The sequence below is a fragment of the Malus sylvestris genome, chromosome 10, assembly GCF_916048215.2.
Source record: "Malus sylvestris chromosome 10, drMalSylv7.2, whole genome shotgun sequence".
NCBI classification, from domain to species: Eukaryota; Viridiplantae; Streptophyta; class Magnoliopsida; order Rosales; family Rosaceae; genus Malus; species Malus sylvestris.
In genome coordinates this window covers 17,913,166-17,935,723 of record NC_062269.1, presented here as the reverse complement: position 1 = coordinate 17,935,723, position 22,558 = coordinate 17,913,166, and the positions used below count along the sequence as shown (strand labels likewise).

The window sequence follows — 22,558 nt, the reverse complement described above, 5'->3', positions numbered from 1 at the left end:
GAAAACTATTCATAATTAATGATGATCCCGGAACTCCCTTTTTTTTTCTGAAAGAACAAAAAAAAAATTTCGGTAAATGAATAATTTTTTTTTCTGAATGAATAAAAAATGAAATTCATTAAATAAATAAAATAAACAAAAAGTTCATAACAAAACATAATATGCATTCAAATATAACGTTCGATAATGTCATTTGAATCTGCCATAACACATAAAGTAGACGTCAAATATAAAATAACCTAAACTACGGTCATCTGCATCCGCCATATTACATAACTACACAAAAAACATTTGCCAAAATAGACAAAAGTGTCAGACATAACCGTAACGAAAACCAACAAACTATTCAGTAGCTCTCGAGCCTTCCCCCGAACCACCCTGCGCTCCTGAGCCTTCTGCCGACCCTCCTTGCGAACCAACGCCTTCTGCCGATGCTCCCTGTGATCCAAAACCTTCTGCCAACCCATGTGCTTCCATATACCTCATCACATCCCCATCAAAACTACCTATCATCAACCTAGATAAGAACCCCAATGATAATCCGCCATTGAAACCACCTTGAGAAATATGTGCGTCACCTGGAGAAGCCATCTGCGGTCGATATACTACCATTGGATACTGGGGCTGAAAAGGCATATGCTGCATGGGATATACAGGCGCATGTGGCTGCATTGGGGCCGAATGCTGTGATGCCTGAGGGCTGGGTGGTGGCCGAATGCTGTGAAGCCATAACATTATTTGTTGTTGATTCATCAACATCTGCTGATTCATTGCTTGCTGCTGCTGAAATGCCTGCTTCTGCGAGGTCTTTGATTTCTCAAGCTCAACCGTTACCTCTGCCAACTTTCTGGTGACTTCTTCCCCCCTCCTCTTCAACTCATTGTTCTCAGCTACCACCTTGGCATATGCACCTTTGGATGAACTCCTGGAGGACCTGGAACCTGAAGAGCTTGCATATGACACCATCTCTGGTATCACCCCATGACCATAGCCTCGTACCCTATTTCTTGTCTCAGAACCCATGTGCTCAACATAAATCTGTGTTTGTACCTCCGACGTGTCCTCTTCCCCAGACTCGACAACAGACTGAATTTGACTCTCCATTGATATCTTTCAATACAATATTTAAACAAAAAAATAAAAAACAGATTCATCAACCCAAACAGATAGATAAACAAATTTGAAATAAAAAACAGATTCGAATTTTTATTTATGTGTTCTAACAAACGCAATAATAATTCAAAGAGAGTTCTAAATCATTTACCCCTCTCTGTTGCGAGGATTCATCAATCCATGAGTCGTCTTTCCGGGTATGAGTTGCTCGAAAAAAAGATATTGGATCCGGCTCCATCCCATGCTTTCTCTTCTTTAAATCCGTGCAAAGAGAACAACAAAATACATATTAACCCCAGTTTATATACAATAATTAAATACACAACACATATTACAAAATAGCAACACTTACAAGTTCTTTGCGGACCCGAGCAAACGTTTTTGAACCAGTAGTGTGGTTCATCCTTTTTAACTCACGATTGTACTTGTTTTTCTCTGCGACCTCCTGAGAGTTAAAAAAAAAAATTAATAGACAAACATTTCAACACCGAAAAACTGATTAACAATTTTTTACCTTTGTTTTTGGATCATCCCAATACGCTAACATCTCAGCCCACTGACAACCATCCACACCAGGGGGAGGTTCTAAGCGATCTTCCTCTTGTCTTTTGGTGTAATACTCTGCTTTCAAGTTGTTCCGGTATTCCTTGTAAGCATGATCCGCAACATGCAGGGTCATATTACGAATCATTGGAATTCTATCCAAGTCTTCATCTAGAAAAATGATATACCCCTACATTAATAAAAACAAACATGTTACAAAAAATCCGAAATATAGGGTTGAACTATAGAAGTACAAATGAAAACATATACCTTAATTCTTTCCCAAAAACATCCTTAACATCTTCAGGTACCAACCTCCAATCCTTCTTCAATGGAATAAATCTTGGATCCCTCACCTCTGAAGCTACCAATTTTGAAAACTCAGCGGCATTTTCACTAACACATTTCCCTGTCGAATCAAATAGACAAAGTTGCTTCTCTTTCCACTTTGGAATAGCAGCTCCGCGGGTCCTACGTTCACTTTGTTCCTCCATGTAACAGGGAAGAGGAGTAAAAAACCGTAGGAGTAAAAAAAGGATGAGCAGCAGAGTGAAAATAGAGAATAGGAAGGAGGAGCAGTAGAGTGAAAATGGAGAATAGGAATGAGAAGGAGAACAAGAACCGAGTGAAAATGGTGAGCGGTGAAAACGGGACAAGGAAGTCGGCTGAAGTAAAAATGAGACATAAATGAGGTTGATAAATTCTGGCGGTTGTAACCGCCACTAAATTTTAATCCGACAGAAACTTTCAACGTTGTGTCGGTTATATCCGCCAGTAAATGTAAATCCCACAGACAATGTCAGACGATGCATTTATGAATGTCAGATGGCAGATATATAAAAAACAGAGAACGCATTTATGAAGGTCAGACTAGTGTCGGTTATATCCGACAACCTACTATTTTCTGTCGGAAAGAACCGCCACAAATTTTTCCTCCTCGCTGGTTGTGCGTCTTTAATTTTTTTGAGTCAAAGGCGCGGGGAAAATCCCGCCCAAATTTTTTTTTCTCTCACTGTCGGTTATATCCGACAGGGACGTGAGTAAAAAAAAATGAAACTGTGTTTTTCAATAACATTTAAAATTTTACCACATAAACTAAAATATTTTAAATGAAAATTACCACACAAATATAAATATAGTCTAATTATTTCTTAAAAAGCATAAAGTAAATTATAAAACTATTCCATTTCATCTTCTGTTATGTCATCGGCGGCATTGACAAATTCAGGGAACTGGGACGGTAATACTTCGTGAGAAGGAGTCTCTTCCACGCCAACCCTTGTTTGCAAATTTTCATTGTCAAGTAAACGATCATCCAAATCAGGTATGGCATAATCATCAAGTGCATCATTATCCTCCAATACGTCAAATAAATCTCTCGGTTGCATTCGAACAACAACATGCCAATCTTTTTCAATTGTGTCTTCCACATAAAATGCTTGTAATGCTTGTGAAGCTAATATGAAAGGATCCTCTTTAAATCCCAATTGATTGAAGTTTACTAAAGTAAATCCATATTGATCGGTCTTCATACCTCTTGGACTTTCACTATTAACCCATTCGCACTTAAACAACATCACAGCTCGACCTTTGTCTCCTGCTTCGGTAGGGCCACAATATCTAACCTCAAACATGTCTATGACTCTGCCATAACAATTCACTTGCCCAATTGCACCAGCGACATTTGCAGGTACAAAGACGCCACAATTTTGATTCTTATGTTTATCATCCACAGATTTTGTATGAAATCTGAACCCATGAATAATGTGACTTTTATATTTCGTCACAACCCTACTAGGATAATTGGCTAGCCAACGCAAGTCTTCAGATATCAAGTTGTCATTAGCATGACATCTTGAATTCATCTGTAATAACTAAAAGCATATAAGTTGACATGACAAATATAAACACATCATAATTAAAATATAAAAAAGTAATAATGTGACTGTTATATTAACTCACATGTTGCCTGAACCATTATGGAAATTCCTTCTTGCTTAGTTCCTTGATTTGTCGCATTGTCAGCCTTGCTTGACGATGTTGATTTTTCAAGAATTCCTCATGTTGCCTAGCCAATCAAATCCAAATATGCTTAACTAATTTTTCAAAATAAATAAAATTGATAAAACATTAAGACGTATGACTAGATGTTCTTACCTTCTAAATGGGCTAACCTCATCACAATTATTTAGAATGTATCTGTGGCATTGATCAAGAACATTTAACTCAAGCTCCACATTTTCTCCTGAACCCATATAACATCCTTTGGAGTAAAATATTGATAACCTACCAGATACTCCACGTCCAATACCATCTTCATTTCGACCTCTACGAGTGCGACGAGACTCGACATCTCTAAGATACAAGGAACAAAAGGACAAGCACTCATCCACCAAATATGCTTCAGCAATAGAACCTTCAGGATGACCCATATTACGAACATAACGTTTCAGTGTTTGCAAATACCTATAATTATAATACAAAACACAAATTATTATAATTACTAATTAAATTATCATTATAAATTAACAAATTTTATAAAGATTAGTTAATTACTGTTCAATTGGATACATCCATCTATATGGAACAGGCCCTGCAATAGCTGCTTCTTCTGCTAAGTGAACTGGGAGGTGCATCATTACATCAAAAAATGCAGGCGGGAATATCTTCTCCAATTGACATAATGTCAAGGCAATTCTTGAATTCAATTGCTTGAAACCTTCCTCGGACTCCTTCTTGCTACACAATTGTCTGAAAATTGCACTCAACTCTAATAATATCATAGTAACAGATTTAGGCAAAACCGCACGTATTGCAAGCGGGAGTAACTGCTGCATTAAAACATGGCAATCGTGGCTTTTCAATCCATGTATTTTTCTATCATTCACATGCACACATCGTGACAAATTTGATGAATAACCATCGGGAACCCGAATAGTAGACAACACTTCACAAAATGCAGTTTTTTCTTCTCTTTTCAACGTGAACAATGCTGGAGGTCGAAATGTTCTATTTCCTTCCCTACGTGGATGTTGTCCATGTCTTATGTTCAAGATTTCAAGATCTGCACGTGCAGCCAATCCATCCTTAGACTTTTTATCCATATCTAACAATGTTCCCACTATATTGTCGCATATATTTTTTTCAATATGCATAACATCAAGATTGTGTCTAATCAACAAATGCCTCCAATAAGGTAGTTCATAAAAAATAGATTTCTTCTTCCACTGACTCTTATTACTTGTACTGCTCTCAGTTTGTTTTCTACGTTGCCCAACTGAAGTATCTTTCTTTGGTTTTCCAAAAGTAAATCTCAAAGTACAAAGTTCTTCAAGACATTGTAAACCAGTCCACTGCCTTGGTGCACTACGATGCTCTCGTCGACCATTAAACGTCGTGGTTTGCCTTCGAAACCTGTGATCAGCAGGAAGAAAGCGTTGATGCCCTAAATAGCAAATCTTACGACTCGCCGGCAAGTAAATAGATTTTTTATCATGCATGCAATGTGGACATGCTTTATATCCATGTGTACTCCATCCTGATAACATTCCATAAGCCGGAAAATCACTTATAGTCCATAAGACGGCAGCCTTCATCGTAAAATTTTGGTTGGAATACGCATCATAAGTAGGAGTGCCCACTTCCCACAACTCATTTAACTTATCAATCAATGGACGCATGTACACATCAATCTCTTTACCGGGCTGCGTGGTCCTGGTATTAACAGAGACAACAACAAATTCGGTTGCTTCATACACATCCATGGAGGTAAATTGTAAACTGAAAGCACCACAGGCCATGTGCTATGGTCTTGCCTCATTTTTCCAAAAGGATTAAATCCATCGCTGGCCAACCCCAATCGGATATTTCGAATTTCTAATCCAAACTCCGGATATAAATTATCCAAATGCTTCCATGCTGGAGAATCTGAAGGATGTCTCATAAACCCATCCTTAGGACATTCAGTTGCGTGCCACCTCATGTGCTTAGCCGTATGCTTCGACATATACAACCGCTGCAATCGTGGTTTTAAAGGAAAATACCACATAACCTTAGCTGCAATTTTTTTTCTAGAGCCATCATCTTCATTGACATTTTTATATCTTGATTCACCACAAACTGAGCATGCGGTCAAATCTGCAGTTTCTTTCCAATAAATCATGCAATTATTGGGACACGCATCAATCTTCACATACGTCAGACCCAAGTCATTTATAAGTTTTTTTGCCTTATAACAAGATTCAGGCAAACAATCTCCATCAGGCAACATTTTTTTAATTAACTCGAGTAACGTGGTGAAGATCCCGTCCAGCATTCTTGCTAAACATTTAATCTGATACAATCTTACAACTGCCTCCAATTTTTTAAATTCCTTACAACCTGGCCACAAATCCTGATCTGCCTCTTCAAGCAACTTAAAAGAAGTCTCGACCTCTTTTGGACGCCCTTCCCTAGAAAGGGGCTCAGTAGACGGCCCAATACCTTCTTCCGTTAATGGTTGGACAAATACATCATTAAGAACATCATGAATACCAGTCAACTGATCTCCTGTTTCAATAGATGGCCCAACACCTTCTTCTTCAATCTCAATATTTTGCTCTCCCATGAAAGATTCCCCATGATGTCGCCACGAAGCATTTTTGTAATCTTTATCCATATCATACAACACAAGATGTTCGACAATAGTTTTTCTAACAAAAGTATATCGATTACAACATCTTTTGCAAGGACATCTAAACTTATCGGGGCCAACACCATTCGCAACTGCTTGATCCAAAAACAAATTAATTCCATCTGTATACGCTTCCAAATTTCGCGATATTGTCAACTAACTCTTTTCCATGTTTTACCACTGTACGGGAGCAAATATTACGTTGAAACTAAGATGCCTACAATCTTTCAATCCCTATCATGTAGGCATAACTATTAGAAATTTCAATCCCTATCTTTCAACCTTGAACAATCACAATTGCAATTTAATTTCAACACCTATCACAGTAAAACAAATTAAAAAAGCAATAAAAGGTTAACAAAAACATATGTTTATCTACACTCTTTATTATTTATTAAATTTAAGTTTTGTATATCCTCATAGCAACTAGAGTGAAATATTAAATTAGTTAACATAATATATACCTATATTACTAAATATTACCAATTTATGTTATATTAAATATTGTCAATTTAACATAAATATTCACAAATAATATTTATCTCAATTTCTTTATAACAATTTAAGTAAATCAAATAAAGTAATGGAACACAAATATTCCTAATTTATATTACTAATTAAATTAAAATCTCTAAATAAGTAATCAAATAAGGTAATGGAACACAAATATTCCTAATTTATCTTACTAGTTAAACAAACAATTTAAACATAAAAGAAGTTTAGTAATAAAACCTGAATTATTGAAGAATTCTATCATCGATCTACACTTTATGTAATCAACCACCTAAATAAAGCTCCTGCAAAATCAAATCATAAAATAAAAATAAGCCATGAAGTGCTTGATGAAGAAACAAATAGAAGATAAAAGTATGGAAGCAAAAGAAAATGAAAAACTTACTATGAGATGAAGAGAAGAATAAGTTGAAGTGCTTGATGAAGAAATAAATAAAAAGTATGAAAGTAAAAGAAATGAAAAACTTACTGTGAGATGAGATGAAGAGAACAAAAAGATTGATGATGAAGAGTGGAAAATGATTGAAGATTGAAGATGATGATTGCGGGTTGAAGATGAAGAAATCTGAAAAGATTTTGAAGATGAAGAAATCTGAAAAACTTTTGAAGATGAAGACTGTGGGTTGAAGATGAAGGAGAGAATACAAATAATAAACTATTAACTTTCTGTCGGTTTTAACCGACAGAAAATTCAAATAATAACGGCTAGAATGCTAAAATAATAAAGTAGTAACGTTCTGTCGGTTTGTAACCGACACCGTGACCTCTAAACCGCCAAAGTATAAAAAAAAAATTTTAAAAAAAATTCAAAATTCTTGACGGTTTAAGAATATTTTGTGTCGGTTTTATACGACAGTAATATCCGACAGTAATTACTGTCGGTTATATACGACAGAAAGTTGATTTTATCCGACACTAAATAAATTTTGTGTCAGATATCTTTTATCCGACAGAATGACTCGTTAAACCGCCACCATCATCTGACACTTAAAGCTAATATTGTAGTAGTGTGGTCCTAAGCATTAAGCTAAGGTTTTGAACATTTTTCTTTGTTTGGCTCCTCCAAATTAGGCTAGGAATTCCAATTCCTTTCCCATTATGCACTTGGTCTTCTAACAAGCCAGATTCGCTTTGGATTCTTTATTTGGGCTTCAAAATAGGCCACCAAACTTCTTTCCACGGTTGAATAAGGGTTTGCTCCAAAAATGGCATCTGATTAACGGATTGGCCTAATTTGTAACGACTCGTCCCCAAATATTTCGGTTTTTATCATTTTAAAACATGAAATTACCAAAATGCCATTCGAGGAAAAAAACGTTGACTTTTGCTGACTACCATGTTGTGTCGCATAAGGCTATTTTCCATGTGTATCCTTGTAGTACTCAGTGTTACGGATGTGTGGGCGTAAGCGGAATTGAATTTGAAGCTAAAACGAAGATTTTACAGGATTCAGAAGAATAAGGGCATTTTGGTAATTTTCCATTTGGAGATATTTCTCCATCATGGACCATTAGGGTGGCGACACATGGTAGATTTTCTCCCTATTTTTGGGGTATCCTTTTTTTCTCCTCCTGTGACTCATCTCTTTCTAGAACCCTTTCCTTCACCTCTCTTATCTTAAACTCTCCCTCTCATTATTCTTTCCATCTCTTTAAGCACGAACACACACAACCACTCACCACCGCATCTCCGGCGAGCACCACCACCATCTGTGGATCCTCCCTCCTCCCTCTCTCACCTCTCTATGACCTTACTCTCTCTTTCGATGTCAATGTGCATTTTTTCTTCCCGACGAGTTGCCATGGAATTCAACAAGTTCTCCATGATCTCAGTCAAGGTAAGCCTCAAGACCATCCCAATGCTTCTTTTAAAAATGATCTAGTTCTGGCTTTGACCCTTGTACTTGGTTTAGAGGGAAATAGATGTAGAAAACACCCATGAAGCTTAACTCAGTTATCTGGTGATAGACCTGCGACCTTGCAAGCCTTTTTCCGACCACGACTGAGAACCAAAACGGTATAACTCGAATTCCTACCCTCCTAGCTTCATTTTGGTTTTTAAATGGTGAATTTTAGTTGAGATTTGAAGCTAAAAGGAGCTCGAAAATTTCCCAGCAATTTTTCCAGAATCTGGCGACCCGCGAACCCAAATGGGTCAAACCCGACTCACAACCCATAACTGGGCCTAACCCAATAACCAGACCTAATTCAATAATCCAGCCCAAACCCGATTCGAGATCCGGCCCAAATCCATGACCCATTAACCTCAACCCAAAACCAGGCCCAACCCAACAACCCAAAACCTAGATCCGACTCGACCCGGACCTAATCCTAGTTTCTAGGGTCGCTGTGTGGCTCGCGCGTGGGTGTGCGTGGAGCATACGAGCCTCCACCAAGGTACGATGCTCCGACCGCTATGGATGGCGGCACCGACGAATTTTCTGGTAAACCATTTCGACGCGTAGGGGAACCCGAGGTCTCTCTTTAGGTTTCTCGACGTGCCGATTTCGAATCTGTAGTCTATTTTCCTAAATTCTATTGTTTTAGTAAAGTTTTATTAAATGGTCTCTATTTGTGTTTAGGTGCGTTGGTTGGAAATGACATCAGCCTCTCTAGTTTGAGCGGCTCCCCGACAATGGAATATCTATGAGTGGACCCCATCTTAAATTGCATGTTTTTACAAAATATAAGGCTTGCATTCAAGAAAAGCATGATTTCATGATTATACATTTTATGCATTATTTATGATTTATCGAATTTACGTTTTACGAAAGGTTATGAGTTATTGGATTTTCGTATATGAAAATTTATGGATTTACGAGTATGATTTATCATGGATTTATGAGATGAGGCTTAGAGGTTTTGAGCTCCGGTGATTTAATACGAGTTTTTGAGATATGTTTTCGGTGCTTATCTAGTTGGTTATCATACATCACATACACACAACATGAGTATGTAGACGTCTATGGCCATAGGACACAGTTGAGGATATTTATGACATACCCCCAGCTTCACTAGCGAAACCAGTGTCGAACAGCTTCATTAGTCACAACTAGTGTCGATATGTTATGTATATGTTTCTTCTCTAGCGTAACCCAGAGTCGTACAGCTTCACCTTCGGGTGATGGCGTTTACCATGTTTCTTCATTGACATAACCCAGTGTCATATAGCTTCACCTTCGAGTGATGGATATGTTATGCCTTTGGGCGACTATAATACCCCTACTTGAGTACATCATTAATGTGATTTACAGATATTTTATGGATTTTCCTTCGGGCGACTATATTACCATTACTGAGCACTGGTTTACACGTACATGTTTTACGAATGTTTTTCATAGCATGCTAGACTTTTTCAAAAAACCTATTATGTAGTATTATATATGTGTTTTCAAAATAGGGGTTTAGTATGTTCAGAAAGAAAATAGTTTTCTTATTATTAGTATTATTATTATAAACTTTGGTCCACTCACCCTTTGTTTTACGCCCCCTTCAAGAGTTAGGCATTCGATCCCATGCGTCAAGGAACTTTCGCATAGGTACCTTCGAGTCTTCTCAATGTAAGACTCATTCCTTTGTTCGTACCTTTTTATAATAGTTCTTTCACATTATTCTTAATTAGTTTTATGCTCTGAACATGTTTCCGCATTGACATATTTCTTTCTAATTACATATTTTATTTGTACGCATGTTTGAATTGGCTTCGTCACCCTCAGGTGTTGGCCAACACGTGCCCATCTTGGTATACGAGGACATCAGGGTCGGGGCATGTCATAATTCGTTCCTGACCACCCCAATTTGCAACAACTATTTACTTTCTTTTTACCAATAGTATTGTGATATAGTGGTATTCTTCTTCACTTGTAAGTGAGAGATTTTCGATTCAACTCGCATGGAATATCCCCTTCCCTCATAGTACAAAATTGCTAAAAACAATTGTTTACTTTTAAAAAAAATATTATTTGTGATATTTAAAGACGAGGGAATTGTTCACAACACCTCTAACTTGGGTGAATTTTAACTAATTGAGCTACAAACAAATCTCGTATATGAAGAAAAAATATTTTCAAATAACCATAAACCTTCAAAATGCTCATAGGTTACAAAAATAAGAAGTGTATTTTCTGGCAAGCACTTGAATTTTTTGTAAAAATTATTGTGCTTTTAATAAAATTTATTTCATCGAAAAAGTGTATTGAGATTGACATGCAAGTGTATCCCACATAAACGGTCTCAAATTAAACAAGCCTCTCGTTTGTGGACTCATGTTGTGTTGATAGTTTCACGTCTATAACTAATATTTAGATGTACATGAAACACAATCACGTGAAAATTAGAGCAGCATTGTTATTGACCCTAAAAAAAATAAAGAAGTCCAAAAAATTAAAAAGAGTAAAAAACACCGGGAACCAGGCCGGGTCTTCACTGTTAAAAAAAACGGTTACCGACGACTCCCACCAAACATACAAATACAGTTTCTAATTTTGCCGCTTCATTTGAATGATAAAATCTAAAATCCACCAACAGCTTCTCCAACACTCTTTCCTCCGAAGAAATGAGTTTGAATTCGTCTCGCTCTGCCGGCTCGTCCGGCCAGCGATCCAATTCCAAGCGGAGCTTCAATTCCAACTCTTCGAACAGTAACTCCAAGAAGAAGCAGCAGCAGACGGCGGCCAACCAGAAAACCCTAGGCGCCTTTTCTTTCGATGCCTATGTTTTTATTCCAGAAAAAATATATTGTTATTAAGAATCTTTTTTTTTTCTAGTTGTCTATTAGATGTCCACGTTTTGGACTTCCATAGCTATATAATTGGTATCTCTCCTTATGTGATGCAGCATACAGTAGTAGAAAAAGGAGCAATTCCTTCTTCTGTGGGAGGGTACTGTTATGTGGTAGTTTCTACATCAGGTCTTGGAAACACTGATATAATGCCGTCATCTTTAAGCCAAGTAGATACTGTTTGAAATGGTATCAGGCATGGTGTTTTAGTTGGTATTCTTCGATAGAAGTTGAAGTTTTTTCTTAGAAAACAGAGTTTTTTCTTTTCAAGAGAGAGAGAGGAAGAGCAAGAGTCAGTATCTTTTTCATATCAGAAACCATAAAGATTACAAGGACTAAATTACTCACCACTGGTCAAAAAACTGATCCTACACACTAGGGACCTAGAAACCTTCTCCGGCCATTAATGGTCATTGGAGGATATCATCCATCCACTTGGAAGAAGATGGGAATGCAAGGTACAATTAAAAGGATAAGAACACCAGCTGTATGCATTCTAAAAACAGAAAATGGAACTAGCCGTTGCACATTTGAACCTAACGGCTACTTGCTAAAAATAGCAAGTTCTTCATCTTTTCGATTTCAGCATTCTCTTCACTTCTTTCTGCAGGATTGTCATCTGCAGTTTGATATTAAGCTAGTATGCAGCTTAAATCTCAACAGCCTCTCCTAAGCTGCTTACTGGCTTAACTCCAAGTCTTAATCTCAACTGATTAAATCTATCTTTTGGCAAAGCTTTTGTGAATATATCTGCAAGTTGTTCTTCACTTCTGCAGAACTGCAACTTGATCACCCCTTCTTGCAGAGCTTCCCTTATGAAATGATACCGCCTGTTTATGTGTCTAGTTCTCTGATGAAATACAGGATTTTTGACCATGGAAATTGCTGACATATTATCACAAAATAAAGGTGTTGCCTCAGTTTGCATTTCCCCAAAATCATCAAGAACGAATCTCAACCAAATTGACTGTGCAGTTGCCTCAGCTGCTGAAACATACTCAGCTTCAGCGGTTGACAATGCAACTGTGTTTTGTTTCACAGAAGCCCAAGAAAATGCTCCACTGCCAAAGCTGAATGCATAACCTGAGGTGCTTCTGCTATCATCTTCACTGCCTGCCCAATCTGCATCACAGAATCCAATGAGGATTGCAGAATTATCTTTCACATACTCAATGCCATAGTTTAGGGTCCCTTGCACATATCTCAGTACTCTTCTTGCAACTCCCAAATGCTTCTTAGTCGGACCATTCATAAACCTTGATAACAAACTTGCAGCATACATTAGATCAGGTCTTGTTGCTGTTAAATACAGTAGACTTCCCACTATTTTCCTGTAAAGTCCTTCATCGGCTAATTCACTCCCATCCACTTTCTTTAGCTTTTCACCAGTGGGCAAAGGGATAGAAACTGGTTTGCAATCTTCGAGCCCAAATTTCACAAGTAAAGACTTAGCATACTTACTTTGGTGTATAAACACGCCTTGATCCGTTTGCAGTATTCCCATACCTAAGAAGTGATGTAGAAGGCCGAGATCAGACATTTCATATCTCTCCATCATTTCCCTTTTGAATTCACTGAGCATCTTGTCACTACTTCCAGTATATACAATGTCATCAACATAGATTGACACAATTATCAACCCTCCTTCATCATCAGATCTTGTATATAGTGTGGCTTCACTTGTGCTTCTTTTGAACTTACACAAAGAGAGATATGCATCAATCTCACTGTACCAGGCTCTAGGTGCTTGTTTAAGTCCATATAAGGCCTTCCTTAACTTATAGACCTTGTGATCAGCTTTTGCCAACTCAAAACCCTCAGGCTGCTCAACATACACCTCTTCATCAAGCACACCATTTAGGAATGCTGACTTAACATCCAACTGAAACAACTTCCAACCCTTTTGTGCTGCAAGAGCAATGAGTGTTCGAATTGTATCTAACCTTGCCACCGGTGCAAAGGTTTCATTGTAGTCTATCCCAGGTTTCTGTGCATAACCTTTTGCCACAAGTCTGGCCTTGTGTTTTTGAACTGTTCCATCCAGATTTAGCTTAGTTTTAAACACCCATTTCACACCTATAACAGGTTTATTCATAGGCCTATCAACAAGCTCCCAAGTATTGTTCTTTTCAATCATTTCCAACTCTGCATTCATAGCCTCCTGCCAGGCTATTTCACTTGCTGCTTCTTGATAACTCTCTGGTTCTATAATGCACATGTGACACCTTGCATATATATCTTCCAGAGTTCTCAACTTCACTGGGGTGGAGCTAGGTGTGGAGCCTTGACTATGACTTCCACCATTATCTTCAACCAACTCATCCACAATAGTGTGTGAATGAGAACCTTCAGCATTGTCAAACTGGATTTCATCGGTTTGTTCCTCTCTAGCTTCTTCTGTAGAGTTATTTCCTTCAAGATTAAGAGGTATTGAGATCGATTCTACTTGATCACTTTTCCAATTCCATGACTGGTTTTCACTGAAAATCACACTTCTTGAGAGTACTATTTTCTTAGATTGCAGATCATACACTCTATATCCCTTTTCACAGCTTCCATATCCCATGAAAACCCCTTTTCTGGATTTCTCATCAAATTTGTGCCTCAGATGTGATGAGACATGAGTATAGCAGATACACCCAAATACCTTCAGGTGCTTAATTCCAGGCTTCCTGCCTGTGAATGCTTCAAAAGGTGTCTTATCTAGGACAGATGTTGTAAAGCATCTATTTTGAAGGTACACAGCTGTACTTACAGCTTCTGCCCAGAAAGACACAGGGATTCCTTTCTCAGTCATCATGGATCTTGCCATTTCACAAACTGTTCTATTTCTTCTCTCAGCAACTCCATTTTGCTGAGGTGAATATGCAATTGTCAGTTGCCTCTCCATTCCTATGCTTGCACAGTAATTCATAAATTCATTTGAGGTGTATTCACCACCTCTATCACTTCTTAGCTTCTTCAAACTGAACCCACTTTGCAGTTCAACAAAAACTTTGAACTTTTTGAACACATTGAAGGTATCAGATTTGTTTCTGAGAAAGTATACCCAACACATTCTTGAGAAATCATCAATGAATGTGATGAAGTACCTATTCCCTCCAATGGATTCGTTTTGCATAGGTCCACACAAATCTGTATGCACCAATTCAAGTGGACAGCTTGCTCTCCACGTTTTTTCTTTGTCAAAAGGTTCTCTGTGGTGCTTGCCTGACACACAACCTTCACACACATCTCTCATTTCTGTCAAAGCAGGTAGTCCAAGTACCATTTCCTTATGCTGCATCTTCTTCATGCTAGTGAAGTTCAGATGTCCAAGCCTTCTATGCCATAACCATGAATCTTCAACCATAGATGCTTTTCTTGCTGCAGGGGTTATAGACTCTAGTGAAAGGGGAAAACATCGATTTCCTGCCATGATCACTTTTGCTACAACATTGTTGAGCCTACTATCATCAAAGATTACTGCCATATTACCCCCAAATAGGACATAGTAACCATGCTCCATCATTTGGCCTACACTCAGCAAGTTTTCATCCAAACCTGGAACCAACAACACTTCATTTATATATCTTTTCCCACGCTGAGTTTCAACCACTAAAGTGCCTTTTCCAGTTGCTTGTACAAGATCACATGTGCCCATTTTAACTTTGCAGGTCACAGATCTGTCAATATTTATTAAAGCAGACTCTTGTGATGTCATATGGTTGCTGCAAGCACTATCCACAAACCACACACTTCTATCTTGCATAATTGATGAGTGACAAGCGTAGAACATGGTTCCTGTAGTTACTTCTTCTTCCCTTGCACAGTGGGCAACTTGCTTGTGACTATCACAGTCCTTTGCAATATGACCAAAACGATTGCACTTTCCACATTTGGGTTTTCCTTTGTATCTGCACACACCAAAATGATATTTTTGACACACTTGACACTGTGGTTTCACAGAACTTTGACTACTGCTTCCTTGCTTGTTCTGTGAATTGAATCTGTTATTCCAATTTCCGCCAGAATTGTTGTTCCAGTTCCCACTTGGAGACCAATTTGATCCCTTCTTGTTTTGTCCCTGCCACTTTTGATTTGGCCTACTCTGTGAACCTTTGTAGGTACCAGTGACTTGATTATTTCCAATTCTGAGACTACTAAAAGCCCTCTCAGTTCCTGTCAATTTATCCCTTTCATCATGTAAGTCCTCCCTTTTATCATATACTTTGACAGATGCAATGACTTCTTCAACTCTAATAGCATCCAGATCTCGAGTTTCCTCAATAATAGACACAATGGATTTATACCTCCTACTTAGACTCATCAATAATTTCTGCACAATTCTTTGTTCAGTCACATCTTCACCAAGAGATTTCAGATTGTTCACAATTCCAAAAAACCTACCCAAATAGTCATCTAGGTTTTCACTATCTGTCATTCTCATATACTCAAAATCAGCCCTAACTGCTTGAAGTTTTACAGCTCTTACCTTTTTATCTCCTCTGAACTCTCTTCTCAGAATGTCCCAAGCCCCTTTTGCAGTCTTCTCATTTCTGATACGAGGAAAAAGCTCATCTGTTATAGCTCCTTGTATGAGACTCAACGCCTTGGCATTTTTGATTTTGTCTTCTCTGGAGATGGTGGGTGGTTCCACTGGAACATGCTCAATCTCACTTCCTTCCTCTCCAGAGACTTCTTCCTCGACGGAAATCTGCTGCGGTTGCACTCCGAGTTCTACTACATCCCATAGGTCATGCGCTATGAGGATAGTCTCCATCTTGACAGCCCAAAAATCGTAGTTTGCACCATCAAACTGTGGAGTTCGTAAATCTCCACCGGAAGAACCTGATCCCACCATTTTTCTTAGTGAGTATCAGTGAATCAACCAATAAAAGGAACCTCCTTTATCCCTTCTGAGATTTTTTCAGGAAGAACCTCTCTCACAGCTTTACGCCCCTCTCTGGAATCAGACCTAGTGCTCTGATACCATGTTTGAAATGGTATCAGGCATGGTGTTTTAGTTGGTATTCTTCGATAGAAGTTGAAGTTTTTTCTTAGAAAACAGAGTTTTTTCTTTTCAAGAGAGAGAGAGGAAGAGCAAGAGTCAGTATCTTTTTCATATCAGAAACCATAAAGATTACAAGGACTAAATTACTCACCACTGGTCAAAAAACTGATCCTACACACTAGGGACCTAGAAACCTTCTCCGGCCATTAATGGTCATTGGAGGATATCATCCATCCACTTGGAAGAAGATGGGAATGCAAGGTACAATTAAAAGGATAAGAACACCAGCTGTATGCATTCTAAAAACAGAAAATGGAACTAGCCGTTGCACATTTGAACCTAACGGCTACTTGCTAAAAATAGCAAGTTCTTCATCTTTTCGATTTCAGCATTCTCTTCACTTCTTTCTGCAGGATTGTCATCTGCAGTTTGATATTAAGCTAGTATGCAGCTTAAATCTCAACAGATACCTCAGTGTTGCAACAATTGCCTCAAGAACTGAGAGTTGACATACTTGGGCAGCTTCCTGCACACAGGAAAAATGACGTATCTTCAAGTGCTTCCATGGGCGCTCCTGCAGAAAAGCCTCCGGAATTATTAGGTCCGAGTAACAAGGATCATTCGGGACCGAGTGATCCTGCTTTGGACGACAAACTTTGGATTGGAAGTCCTCCTGGGTGGGTTGATGAGTTCAAATCCGGCAAGTGCATGGTGTTAAATGTTTTTGCTGAGTTGTATTACAAATCAGGGTCAAGTCAAAATTTATCCACCATTCTGAGAAATACTATTTTGAAATCTTAACATCCTCTGGATTCAAGTTCTGATAGCTGGATTGAAGCTGTATACAGCTTCTCTGAGCTTCTCAGGAAGTATATTAAGTTAAAGGTTGACTTAGATATTGAAGACATCTATGTTTGTTTTCGTCTTCTTAGAAGGTAAATATAGATGCCAATTGAAATCTATGTTTGTTTGTGACCTGTTTTTGCTTGCTTTTATATTTTTGAACGTTAATTAGTTACTTTTAACTGATTGGAGTTTATATGTTCTATCAGGTTTACAATGAATTCAAAACTTTTTACATTTTGTAGTGCATTTATGGAACTCTGCCTATGTAAGTTTATCTTACATTGCCGGTCCCAAGCCCCGGATAAAGGAGGAGGGGGAGGGCGTCAGGTAGTCGACAGCTGGCACTCCTAGGTTACGTCGAATCCTTATAAAAATGAATCCATAACGAAATTGCGTTAAAACTAGGGCGTCATCGGTAAGTGGCGCGCTGTGTGGCCCGAGCACAGTGATAAGTGAGTAAGGGTCGCTATATCTCCATCGGCACCCGGATGCAGTGTTAAATGAGCAAAAGGGTCATAGAAACTTCTTTTTGAACGACTCCACTCAAAGTTGTTTGGAAACATATGCTTCTATCAACTTTACACAGGACACACAAAAGAAGTACTTTGATCCTATTAGACCGGGGAGGGTGAAGAAGCTAGGACAGAAAGATAGAGTTCAAGAGAGTAGAATGCGTTTAGGAATGTGGAATATAGGGACCTTAACGGGAAAATCTATGGAAGTAGTGGAAGTTATGGTGAGGAGAAAGATAAGTATTATGTGCCTACAAGAAACTAAGTGGGTTGGTTTTAAGGAAAAGGATCTAGAAAACTCAGGTTTTAAACTTTGGTATTCGAGCACAAATAGAAGGAGAAACGGTGTTGGCATCATCGTGGACAAGACCTTGACACAAGATGTTGTAGATGTCAAGAGGGTAGGAGATAGAATTATGGCAATCAAGATTGTAATAGAACAAGAACTCATCAATATGATTAGTGCATACGCACCTCAAGTAGGATTGGATACGAGTTTGAAGGAGAAATTTTGGGAAGATCTTGGAGACTTGGTGCAAGGAATTGCTCAAACTGAGAAGGTATTTATAGGAGGAGATTTCAAGGGACACGTGGGCAAGGAGACAAGCAACTATGGAGGTTTTCATGGTGGCCATGGTTTTGGGGAGAGAAACGAGGATGGGGAAGCTATCTTGGTGAGATGGCAAGTGCCTTCGCCCATAAGCAGTAGATCTCGGGTTTGAGATTTGGGAGTAGCCTCTCCATAAATGGAGGTAAGGCTAGCCGACATTCACCTCTCCCAGACCCTGCATAAAGCGGGAGCCTTGTGCACTGGGTACGACCTTTTTTTTTATATGATAAATTCTAAGCCAACACCTTCTTTAAGAAGAGAGAAGAACATGTGATCACCTACAAGAGTGGGTGGGCAAAAATAGTAATAGATTTTCTTCTAATGAGGAAAGGGGATCGTATAACTTGTAAGGATTGCAAAGTTATACCGGAAGAAAGCTTGGCTAATCAACATCGTAGCAAAAGAGGTAGTAGGAGAGTCCAAGGGCTTTGCTCCACACCAAAAGGAATCTTGGTGGTGGAATAAGGAGGTACAAACAAAGGTAACGGTTAAGAAGGAATGTTGTAAAGCCCTATACAAGGATAGGATCGATGAAAATGGTGAAAGGTATAGAATAGCGAAGCAGGAGGTGAAGAAAGCTGTGAAAGAAGCTAAGCTAGCGGTTTATGACGATATGTATAAGCGACTAGATACCAGAAGGAGAGTTGGATATCTATAAACTAGCTAGAGCAAGGGAAAAGAAGACAAGGGACCTAAACCAAGTGAGGTGCATCAAGGATGAGGATGGAAAGGTTCTTGCTACAGAGAACACGATCAAAGACAGATGGAGAGGTTATTTTCATAATTTTTTCAATGAGTAACTCAGAAGAGTGTAGAAACTACGCCTTTTACCACCGAATCAGGAAGGAATAAGTGGTTGTAGCTTTGAAAAAGATGAAGCATAGAAAAGCAGTGGGCCCAGATGATATACCGATCAAAGTGTGGAAAGTCTTGGGAAAGATGGGTATAGCATGATTCACAGACCTTTTCAATAGGATTTTGAAAACGAAGAAGATGCCAAATGAGTAGCAAAAGAGCACTTTGGTGCCTATCTACAAGAATAAAGGTGACATACAAAATTGCATGAACTATAGGGGTATTAAGCTAATGAGTCGTACAATGAAACTCTGGGAGAGAGTCATTGAGCATAGATTGAGGCAAGAGACACGGGTTTCGGACAACCAATTCGGGTTTATGCCAGGACGCTCAACCGTGGAGGCAATCTATCTCTTATGAAGATTGATGGAAAGATATAGAGATAGGAAAAATGATCTGCACATGGTCTTTATAGATTTGGAAAAAGCGTATGATAGGGTCCCAAGAGACACTCCTTGGAGGATTTTAGAGAAGAAAAGAGTACGAGTAGCATATATCCAAGCTATAAAGGATATGTATGATAGAGCAAAGACTACCGTAAGAATTCATGAAGGACAGACTAAAAGTTTCCCCATAATTGTAGGGTTACATCAAGGCTCATCCTTAAGTCCTTACCTTTTTTGCATTGGTAATGGATGAGTTAATGGGACATATTCAAGATGATATTCCTTGGTATATGTTTTTCGCAGACGATATAATGTTGATAGATGAAACTCAGGAAGGGGTAAATGCGAAGCTTAACCTTTGGAGAGAAGTGTTGGAATCTAAAGGTCTTCGCTTAAGCCAATCAAAGAGAGATTATATGGAGTGCAAGTTCAGTGCAAATGGAGACCAAAATGAGTTAGGGGTGATGATCGGAGATCAGGAAGTATTAAAGAGCGACCGCTTTCGCTACCTAGGATCTATCTTGCAAAAGAAGGGAGAATTAGATGGAGACCTCAACCATAAAATACAAGCTGGATGGATGAAGTGGAAGAGTGCATCCAGTGTGTTGTGTGACGGCCGTATGCCACTGAAGCTCAAGGGAACATTTTATAGGATGGCAATAAGGCTGATGATGCTATATGGCACAGAATGTTGGGCGGTGAAGCATCAACACGTACATAAAATGGGTTTAGCGGAGATGAGGATGCTTCGTTGGATATATGGGCACACGAAAAACGATAGGATTAGGAATGAGGATATCCGAGGTAAAGTAGGAGTAGCCGAAATTGAAGGAAAGATGAGAGAAAATCGGTTACGGTGGTTTGAACATGTACAAAGAAGGCCTATTGACGCTCCGATTAGAAGATGCGGCTACGAGATAAAGGTCCAGGGCTGAATGGGTAGAGGAAGACCTAGGAAAACTTTGGAAGAGACTCTAAGAAAAGACTTAGAGTACTTGGATCTAACGGAGGACATGACACAGAACCGAGCGCAGTGGCGTTCTAGGATTCATATAGCCGACCCACTTAGTGGGAAAAGACTTTGTTGTTGTTGTTGTTTTAGTGCATTTATGGAAACAATCAAATCTTACTGTAGAGTCGAATATAATAATTTCTTATACCCAAAGTCCATGTGTTTTCAAAATCAAAATTCTCAATATCTGTTTTCCTACAACAGTAGCGTCTGCATACAGATAACATTTTTCTCTGATAAATACTAGGGCTGCCACCCTACCTGGGATGAGCTAGAAGTTATGGCCAAGAACGGCTAACTTCGGACTAAATAAAAAACACTAGCCAACTGAAGTATTTTTTATGTATTTGACATGAGCGATGCGACTAATTTATTCATGTATTGCATTTTTAATCTGTTTAATAATGTCAGACCTATGATTTTGGTTTATAGAGTTTTCACTGTAAGTATTATGATCCACTATTTTCATTTTTTAATCTTTCCTGTGTTCTGTTAATTCTTCCTCACGGTTGTCTTGATTTAATCTTATAGGCATCTGTCACTGAGAGTTATGGAGGAAACTTGCACTTATAGCTAGACTCGTGCTTCTTGTCATTTGACTACACATTGTGCTGATTTTAACATCTAAGGAGCATAGCCTTCCATTTCTCAGCAAGGTGTACCTTGTAATCATAAGTTCGACGTCCAGGTTAGGTATTCACATCCGTTTTCCATCAATACAGGTGAGATTGCATTCCTGTTGCTTCAAAGCTTGTATGTTTCTGAGGATTGTTAACGTCATTGATACCCGTATTAATTTGATTCCGTGATTAACATATGACCTTGGTAATTTATGTGTGATCACAACAGGATGTGAGATTACGGTGATGAAACATTATGAAGGGCCTCTATCAAAAGATTTTGGGAAGAGAGAAGGAGAAGGAAGAAGCTTAATGAAAGAATCTATCTCCAGTGGGCCTTCGTTCCCTACACTATGGTAATTGGCCTTTAACTTAGGGCTCACAGCAATTTTGGTACACAACGACAATATACGGTAACATCGAAGAATAGTGCTAGATGGACCACAAATTTGTTTGATACCTACTCGTTATCTTGATTCTCAGACGGGCAATGCTTCCCTCCTCAAGAGCAATTGAGTTCGTGAAAGACTTGCAGAGGCAAAGTACAAGGACTCCAAGATGAGCTTGAACAGAACTCAAATGATGAAGGAGCTTCTGAGATTTTTGTTCCTTGAACTGCATCGTTTGGTAAACTACAAGGTCAAGTTTGGGTCAATCAAAACTACATGGACTGGATTGAAACATAACTTTAGCGCCCAGAAGTGATATTTGGCCTAATTGGTGTATGGCTACTAGCCTCTGAGTATAAGGTTTATTTAAGTATATGGTGGCAGAGCTACAATGAGGTCAGTAAAGTGAATTGACTTCGATGCTTTATTTTTGTTAATCTACAAAAATCTGAGTAAATATGCAGATACGGATATAGTTATATTTCCGAGCAAATGTGTTTTCCTCTGAACTCTAAGTTTAAATCTCCTCCCTCCCTCCCTCGTTTTAGATTGATTTTTCATTTTATCACAAAGGTTGAATTTCGTTAATAAATGGATGGTTAGAAGAGAAAAGGGTGTGGCCTTATTAATTTTTTTTTCTTTTTTTGAACAAACGATATTATCTACACTAAGCAGGTGGGAGAGCGGTTAAGCCTCACAATGGGCAGCAAATAAT

At 38.6% G+C, this 22,558-nt stretch overlaps 2 protein-coding genes and 3 long non-coding RNA genes across 5 annotated transcripts; 2 read left to right on the top strand and 3 right to left on the bottom strand.

Moving 5' to 3' along the window:
- Window positions 1-187: 187 nt before the first annotated feature.
- On the bottom strand, window positions 188-2,150 carry LOC126584277 (uncharacterized). Its single transcript, XM_050248713.1, has 5 exons — window positions 1,911-2,150; window positions 1,628-1,846; window positions 1,466-1,558; window positions 1,265-1,366; window positions 188-1,110 (listed from the first exon to the last, which is right to left on the bottom strand). Exons 1-5 carry the CDS (start codon window positions 2,148-2,150, stop codon window positions 343-345), a joined length of 1,422 nt encoding a protein of 473 aa, XP_050104670.1. The 3' UTR covers window positions 188-342.
- A 684-nt stretch (window positions 2,151-2,834) lies between these two features.
- LOC126584276 (uncharacterized) lies at window positions 2,835-6,313 on the bottom strand. Its single transcript, XM_050248712.1, has 5 exons — window positions 5,777-6,313; window positions 5,472-5,671; window positions 4,213-5,370; window positions 3,814-4,122; window positions 2,835-3,405 (listed from the first exon to the last, which is right to left on the bottom strand). Exons 1-5 carry the CDS (start codon window positions 6,311-6,313, stop codon window positions 2,835-2,837), a joined length of 2,775 nt encoding a protein of 924 aa, XP_050104669.1.
- Window positions 6,314-11,792: 5,479 nt separating this feature from the next.
- LOC126585131 (uncharacterized) lies at window positions 11,793-16,763 on the top strand. Its single transcript, XR_007610329.1, has 2 exons — window positions 11,793-11,875; window positions 16,671-16,763. It is a non-coding gene; the product is annotated as an uncharacterized LOC126585131 (long non-coding RNA).
- On the bottom strand, window positions 11,901-17,077 carry LOC126585132 (uncharacterized). Its single transcript, XR_007610331.1, has 2 exons — window positions 16,780-17,077; window positions 11,901-11,982 (listed from the first exon to the last, which is right to left on the bottom strand). It is a non-coding gene; the product is annotated as an uncharacterized LOC126585132 (long non-coding RNA).
- A 4,445-nt stretch (window positions 17,078-21,522) lies between these two features.
- On the top strand, window positions 21,523-22,336 carry LOC126584871 (uncharacterized). Its single transcript, XR_007610146.1, has 3 exons — window positions 21,523-21,556; window positions 21,684-21,810; window positions 21,938-22,336. It is a non-coding gene; the product is annotated as an uncharacterized LOC126584871 (long non-coding RNA).
- Window positions 22,337-22,558: the final 222 nt, after the last annotated feature.

What these genes read in the sequence shown, in the direction of transcription:
- LOC126584277 (XM_050248713.1), bottom strand. Translation starts at nt 2,150, where the DNA reads ATGGAGGAACAAAGTGAACGTAGGACCCGCGGAGCTGCTATTCCAAAG. An exon ending in CTCGGGTCCGCAAAGAACTT is followed by an intron (nt 1,367 to 1,465) that starts GTAAGTGTTGCT and finishes ACGGATTTAAAG; the next exon opens with AAGAGAAAGCATGGGATGGA. An exon ending in AATCCTCGCAACAGAGAGGG is followed by an intron (nt 1,111 to 1,264) that starts GTAAATGATTTA and finishes TTGTATTGAAAG; the next exon opens with ATATCAATGGAGAGTCAAAT.
- LOC126584276 (XM_050248712.1), bottom strand. Translation starts at nt 6,313, where the DNA reads ATGGATAAAGATTACAAAAATGCTTCGTGGCGACATCATGGGGAATCT. An exon ending in TGGATGTATCCAATTGAACA is followed by an intron (nt 4,123 to 4,212) that starts GTAATTAACTAA and finishes TTATAATTATAG; the next exon opens with GTATTTGCAAACACTGAAAC. An exon ending in GAGGTTAGCCCATTTAGAAG is followed by an intron (nt 3,406 to 3,813) that starts GTAAGAACATCT and finishes TCATGGGTTCAG; the next exon opens with ATTTCATACAAAATCTGTGG.